This window comes from Fringilla coelebs (genome assembly GCF_963513975.1).
Source record: "Fringilla coelebs genome assembly, chromosome: 5".
Lineage (NCBI taxonomy): Eukaryota > Metazoa > Chordata > Aves > Passeriformes > Fringillidae > Fringilla > Fringilla coelebs.
Window position 1 is genome coordinate 68,829,668 of NC_140033.1, and position 7,220 is coordinate 68,836,887.

Sequence of the window (7,220 nt, forward strand, 5' to 3'; positions counted from 1 at the left end):
GGGATAGTGTGGAAAAGAGAATGAGTTTGCACAGATCCCCCTCCTGCTCCTCATAATGGCAGAGAGAAGAATTTGGAAGAATTTGCAGGCTAAATCTCCCAGCTGGCCAAAGTTCTAAAAGAGAGAGGTTTTTAAAGCATGAGTGACCAGTGACAGTGGGATGCCAAGAGTACATGTACAATACACAGGGTATAACCAAATGCCCTTATCATTGTCACATAAAAGCCCTAAATGTCACATAAAAGCCCAAACAGCAGTTCTCAGAACTGAAAGGGGAGGTGCCCTGAAAGAGGAACACAAGATAAACTCAGTATCCCTGTTTGCATCATTTTTCTCCTGACTCTGAGTGGCTTTGCAGTCAGCCATCTCTGTTCCAGTTAGAGAGAGATAGGGATCAAGGGGTTTATCTTATCTGGTGTGTGAGACTTGTGGATAGGCCCTGCTGTCATTTTAATCTCAGCACTCAGGAGCATTTTAGCCTTCCTGGGGCCTGAGGGGATGGGGGAAACAGGTCTGGGGAGAATAAAGGTGAAAAAGAGAACAGAATCTTTCCTGTGTTGTTTCTGAGGAGGATTCAAAGGGGACTGTTTGCAAGGACATGTGACATAGAGGGGATAGGATAAAGGGTTATGGCTTGAAATGTAAACCAGCTAGAGAGCTGGTTTAGATTGAATATTGTGAAGAAATTTTTGACTGTGGGAGTGGTGAGACACTGATGCAGGATGCCCAGAGAGGCTCTGGGTGCTGTGTCCCTGCAAATGTTCAAGGCCAGATTGGAAGCTGTTTGCTGGTCTGGTGGAAGGTGTCTTTGCCCATGGTGGGGGGAGTGGAACCAGATGAAGTTTAGGGCTCCTTCCAGCCCAAACCATTCTCTGATGCCATGAAATGCACCCCCCAACTCAGTGAGCCATCTGAGCCCTCCTCTGGTAGGTATTGAGCATCCTCTTGTCCCTGCATTGGTGACACTGGGTGGCACAAACACTCCTGTCTTCTCCCACTGCCTGCTCAGGTCCTGTGCAGAAATTGCAGCTGATCCAGCCCAGTCCAAGCTCTGTCCCTGCAGGGAGGAGCAAGGGACAAGAAAGGGGGTCTAAGGGAGGGATAATGAATCTCCCTTTGCCATCTGTGGGAAATCTGTGCCTGGTGCTGTCCGTGATACTGACTGAGGTTGTGTTTTCTGCTCATGCAGTGTTTGTGCAGCATGATGCTGCTCAGCTCTTTCTGACTCTCTGGAACTTGTTGAAGAAGCAGCTGAAAAAGCCAGAGCTGGTAAGGATGGTGACTGAAATGAACCTTTGCTCCTTAGCACATTCAGTTTCCTCTGCTCTTTGATGAAGGCTCCCATTCACTGGCAATTGTCCTAAGTTAAAGTTTTAAAATTATCTCTTCTTTCATTACATCTTTCAAATGGGACAGAGAATCTTTGTTTCATAAGCTTTGACCTTTTGAATCACTGGTAAATTTTGCTCATTCTGCTTCCACGGCATGCCAGTGTCCATTCTAATGGGAGAGCTGATTAATAACTAAAAGATTGATCTTTTTGCAGCATTGTATTTAGTTATATTTAATTTCTTTTTCGCCCCAAATTTCTGTAAGCATTTATTGGTATATCCTGACAAAGCTTTTGTATTGTACACGTGCATTTCACTGTAATTAATCACTGATAGTATGTGATGTATATAACAGCTCCTCCATGGGACTGGGAAAAGTGACTCTTCCCTGACTGTCACAGTTTTAGTAATACAGAAGACAGGCTCCTGTTGCAGTTTCAAGCAAAACTGAACAATTCTGCCTCAGAGCAGATATTTACCTCTCTGACCTTATTGGCTGTGTCTTTCCCCTCTGTTAGGGAATGAGGGGGAGGAGTTGTTCTCCTTTAAACTGCGGGAAGTACGCTGTCCTCATAACTCATTGTCACATCTTGGTTCCACCCTCAAAGGAATAACCTTGCTTGAAATGTGTGACCACAGGGACTTTCCCACCCACAGGCAAACAGCTCAGCTGTCCTCTTCATAAACCTTCTTTGGCCTTTTTGTTTTCACCCCTCCAGGTTGAGGAGCTTCGTGATTTGTACACGATCTGCATACAGGAGCATGTGACCTGTCAGAAATGCTCTTTTGAAGTAAAGAGCAAAAGCACCATGTTAACCCTTCCACTCCCAGTGCTGGATGCCAATTCTCACAGGCTGAAGACTCTGGTAAGTTTAGCAGCAGCACTTTTTCCTTAGGAGATGATTCCCCTCTGTTCACAGTAGTTTTTTTGAATGCCAGTGGACCTTGTAGATTCTCTGACCACCTTACACTGTTTCAGCATAAAGGAGCTGCTTTGAAAACCTTTAAGGCTTTGAAGTAGGTGTAAAAGACATTTATACATCAATACCTTCTTTGTGGAATATGTGTACTTTTTTTTTCCTCCCACCTATTGCAATCACAACAGCAGCTGGGAGAAATGAGGTACCTTTTGTGTCAGGCTGCAGTCTTTTGTCCATTGAATAAAACATGCCTTCTGTAACTTGGCTGTTTGCTTGGACCCTCTGAAATAATGTAGAAATAAAAATCCAGCTGAAAGAAGTCTCTGTCTTCTTAGGAGGACTCTCTGCAATACTTCTTCCATCCAGAGGAGCTGACTGGACAAAACATGTGTTTCTGTCAACAGTGTGGGAGGAAAACAGCTTTTCTGCAGGTAATTGGAGAATTATTTCCCCATGTCTCATACCCAGAACTCCCTTGAGGACTGGGGAGGGTGGGAAAGGACTCAACCACAGGAAGTTTAAGAGATCAACAGCTCAGATTTGCCAGCACAGCAGTGCTGTGAGATAAAAGCCATGCACCAGTGTCAGATAAAAACCACAGACACCTTTCCTGCTGTTAGGAAGGAGGTCCTGTGGTCTGATGTCTCAGGGAAGTTGATTTGCCTCTAGTGCTACCAGCACGGGGCTGGGAAAGGACATGAGGGGTGAAGCAGCCCTTGAGGCACCCGAGGCTGGGTGCTGATGACACTAAAGCTGAGGAACTGGGCTGTCCCAGCTCTCCTTGTGCGCAGATGGGCTGCCAAGGTTCGGCATCCGCCGTCCCGTGGAACTGGCAAATATTCCCTGGAGCGCTGGCTGTTCTCCATCCTGCACACACGGGCTGGCAGTGGCTCTTTGCACCCCACCTCCCCAGGGTTTGGCCCCTGTTTTCAGCTGCACTTTTGATTCTTTACAGAGCATGAAGCTGGTCCACCTGCCACAGACCCTGACCCTGCACCTGAAGCGCTTCTGCTTTGAGAGATCCTCTCGCACGCACAAGCTGAGTCACCCCCTGCCGTTCCCACAAGAACTCGATCTCAGGCGAGTTTTGGCAGAAAGTCAGTGCCAAGCAGATGACAGTGAAAAGGTGAGATAGTCCTGTTCAAAAAGGAAAGATTTTCTTCTCCTCTCTGCTCCATTCTCATAAGAACTTGACATCACACCAATACTTGTCTCAGTTCAAAGCACCTGTCTTAAAAATTTGTGTCTCAAACTTTGCCTGTGCCTGGTGTTGTCTCACATCCCGTAGTTTTAACTGATTCAGCCACTATTCAACATTCTGTGCTCAGATCAAATCACCAAAGGCTCCATAGCTGGAGCTTCCTGCCTTAAGGACAAAAGCCAGGCTTTGCAGATCTCACCTGTCCAAGACAGGGCAACTCTGCTCTTGGTATTTCCCATGCAGTATTGGTGATATTTTTGGCCACAGAGTTTGGTACTGTTGGCCACAAAAGCTTTGCTAGGTAGCTGGGATGGATCTGCCCCACTGTGGGTGTGTTTCTCTTCCTGGGAAATAACAATAAGTGTGGCAACAGCAGAATCACCACTGCAGGGCTGGCTGTGGTGAACCTCTGCTGCTCCTTTGCTGTCCTGCTGCCTTTTCACAACCCTCTGCTCCCCAGGGAGGCTGCTGATGGGCAGAACTGAGGGTAAGAGCAAAAAAAGGCAGGATTCTCAAGGCCAATCTGATCTTTCTTCCTTACAAAATGCACATCATTGCTGCCCTGGCTGCTGCTTCTGTACAGTGAGAATTGCTGCACTGGAATTGTCTCTGTGTGTCTCTTGGCAGGCTACCTGGCAGTACGAGCTCTTTGCTGTGGTTGCCCATTCAGGATCAGCCAGCTGTGGCCATTACTGTGCCTACATTCGGAGCCTGACAGACTGTAAATGGTATTGCTTCAACGATTCTGTGGTCTGCCAGGTGAGCAGCCCAGCCACGTCCCCTCTCTGCCTTCCAGGACACCCCTGCAGCTCTCCTCCAGTCTGGCTGGTGCTGCCTAGAGAGAGCCAGGAAAGGAAACTGAGGCTGCAGAGCTTTATCCACCTCTGCTACAGGATGCTCTGGGCTCACTTCTGCACCAAACAAGGCCTCAGGTTCTGTTTTGTGTGGGATTCACATTCTCTGAACCTGAGAGAGGCAGAGAAAAGAATGATCAAAGCAATTCTTATCTCATTGGCTGTGCCAAAGTAGAATGCAATATGGACATTGTTTACCCAAAGTGATGGTGTTTTGTTTCCTTGGCCTGTCAGGGCCAGGTGTGTGTCCAGACTGCCAGTCAGGGGACAATCACAAGATTTTGGGCAGTGGAGTTGAGTTGGGTGCTTGTGCAGTTTCAATTTAGGTGAGGTGTAATATAAAGCTATAATATAAAGCTATAATATAAAGCTATAATATAAAGCTATAATATAAAGCTATAATATAAAGCTATAATATAAAGCTATAATATAAAATAATGTAATATAAAGCTATAATAGAAAATAATGTAATATAAAGCTATAATAGAAAATAATGTAATATAAATTATATTTATATTATTCTATATTATATTATTCTATATGATACTATATGATACTATATTATTTGATATGATATGATAGTATATATGATATGATAGTATGTATGATTATATGATATATAATTATATTATATATATTTAATATGTATTTAATATATAGAAATTTAATATTTATTTTTAATATATATAATTATATTTTATAGTACATATAATGATATTATATGATATAGTATAATATTGTATGTACTATACTGTAATATAGTATATACTATACTATAGTAATTAATTAGCCTTCTGATATCATGGATATCAGATATCCTGCTCATCATTCCTCCCCACCAATCAGGCGAGAATTACTCTGATAGTTTTGTGCATTGCAGAAAGCAGAAGCATTCTGAATATTGCAGAATATTCAGGATATTTGCTGAATATCCTACTTGATGCACCCTACATCTGTTTGATGTATACTATCAATGATATTTTTGCCTCCAAGGAGGGGGAGGGAATGATGCATCTGCCTCCACCTCATCAAAAGGCTAATTAATTACTTTATTATACTATGTTATTCTATATTATATTACACTCTGTTACATTACATCTGAACTGAATCTGCCAAGCACTCAACTCTGCCCACAACTGCACTCCACTGCCCTCATCTCGTGACAGTCCCGACACACACACACCTGGCCCTGACAGGCCAAGGAAACAAAACACCATCACTGTGGGTAAACAATCTCCACATTGCATTCTACTTTGGCACAACACAGGCACAGCAAATAAGATAAGAATTGTTTTTCCATTCTCTGAGGTTCAGAGAATGTGAAACCCAGAAATATTCTTGGGAAGAATTGTGCCTTGCTTTTCTCTGGGAAGAGAAATGTGGTGACAGCATACATTCAGAGCTGTTTTTCCTCCAAGAGTAAAAGCAACACACCAATTTATTGGAAGGTGTTTAGCTCCTGGAAGTGCCACTTACACCACTCCTATGAGAATTCCTGAGATGGTATCAGAATTTTTCCATCTCTTAAGAGTTTTTACCAACCTCCTCCTGTGTGTTTTTCTTCTCTAGGTGTCATGGGATGATGTTAAATGCACCTATGGACATTCCAACCTCTACTGGTATGCAAATGTATCCCTGATTTTTCCTAATGCTGCTAAGACTTTGGAATGAGGGTAGCAAAGAGGGGGGAGACAAACTGGTCTGGGAACTTATTGCTGGGGGTGTAGGGGGGGATGCAGGAGATGTGTTAGTCAGGATTTCTCCATGCTTTTTGTTTTGATGCTTTGTAAGAAAACGAGATTACAGGAGGGAGATAATCTCTCCTATAAACAATAGCACTGCCAGCAAATCTTGGGAACACTGGAGAGGAGCAGCTTAGTTGACCTAAAGCTCAGGAAGCTGAGCAGGAGCAATTCTGGGATGTTACCTGCAACCTAAATCTTCAAGGGTACCTTGTGATGTGCTCTCTCTTTGCCCCCACAGGAGAGAAACAGCCTATCTCTTGTTTTACATGAAAAAGCACCCTCAGCAGCCCTGGCCAGCAGTATCAGAATGTCTCTGACAGCTGTGCACTGTCCCTGGAGCTCAGCACCTCTGTGCCAGCGAGGACATGCACAGATGTTTCACAGGAAAGACATTCTGCACTCAGCCACCTCAGGCCTCACATTTTGTGAAAGGAGTGCAGCAGACACTCAGCCAGGATCTAGGAACTGTTGCAACTAGAGAACTTTTCTTTTGTGATTTTTGTTTTTTATATTTATGTGACTCTACGTGTTCATTCCTCTTTCAAAGATGGTGAAGTTAGTCCTTGTCTCTGCTGCCTTACTATTTTCCTTAGTGCTGATGCCTGGATCCCATTCCAGGGGAAGTGTTTGGCCTGGAAGCCTGTGTGATGCTCCAGGGAGGTGTGTGGGTATGACTGGAGAGCTGTGGGAGCCATGCAGAGCCAGCAAGAGCTTGAGATTTGCTTTGTCCTTTTAGCACCACGTTAGATGCTGGCAGGCTGGGCAGGAGACCCCACAAATCACCCCAGAACCCTTATGGCACACACATCAGTGGCACACACTCCTGAAAACCTCCCTGAAAATGAATCACTGCAGGGGCTGGGATGTGTCAAGAGCCGTTTTAAATCAGGAGCTATTGGAGCAGTTCTGATTTCCAAGATGAGTTTGTTTAAATTTGTGCAGGTGATTATTATTTCAACAGGCTTATCAGGCTTCTAGAGGCATTTTCTTTCCTGTAGAGGAAAATAATCAGAGCAGCAGAGATTCTGAGGCTGGTTAGTGATTTTGCACAATACAGGCCATACATGGTGATAAGGGAAGTGAGATGCCTTGATGTGCTTGAATTTTTGGGATTTTTGGTCGTGTGGCTTTTAAAACACTCTTGCTGATCCTCTTGGATTGAGGATCCC

At 44.3% G+C, this 7,220-nt stretch overlaps 1 protein-coding gene across 1 annotated transcript in view; it reads left to right on the top strand.

Moving 5' to 3' along the window:
- USP18 (ubiquitin specific peptidase 18) overlaps positions 1 to 6,942 on the top strand; it is a gene marked incomplete at its 5' end in the record, with an annotated part of 7,269 nt that extends 327 nt beyond the window's left edge. The window contains 7 exons of the mRNA XM_084205476.1: positions 1,190 to 1,269; positions 2,051 to 2,197; positions 2,587 to 2,682; positions 3,207 to 3,377; positions 4,080 to 4,211; positions 5,876 to 5,925; positions 6,290 to 6,942. Of these exons, the coding sequence (XP_084061602.1) occupies positions 1,190 to 1,269; positions 2,051 to 2,197; positions 2,587 to 2,682; positions 3,207 to 3,377; positions 4,080 to 4,211; positions 5,876 to 5,925; positions 6,290 to 6,368 (755 nt within the window). The 3' untranslated portion in view covers positions 6,369 to 6,942. The remainder of the gene's footprint in view (positions 1 to 1,189; positions 1,270 to 2,050; positions 2,198 to 2,586; positions 2,683 to 3,206; positions 3,378 to 4,079; positions 4,212 to 5,875; positions 5,926 to 6,289) is intronic.
- Positions 6,943 to 7,220: the final 278 nt, after the last annotated feature.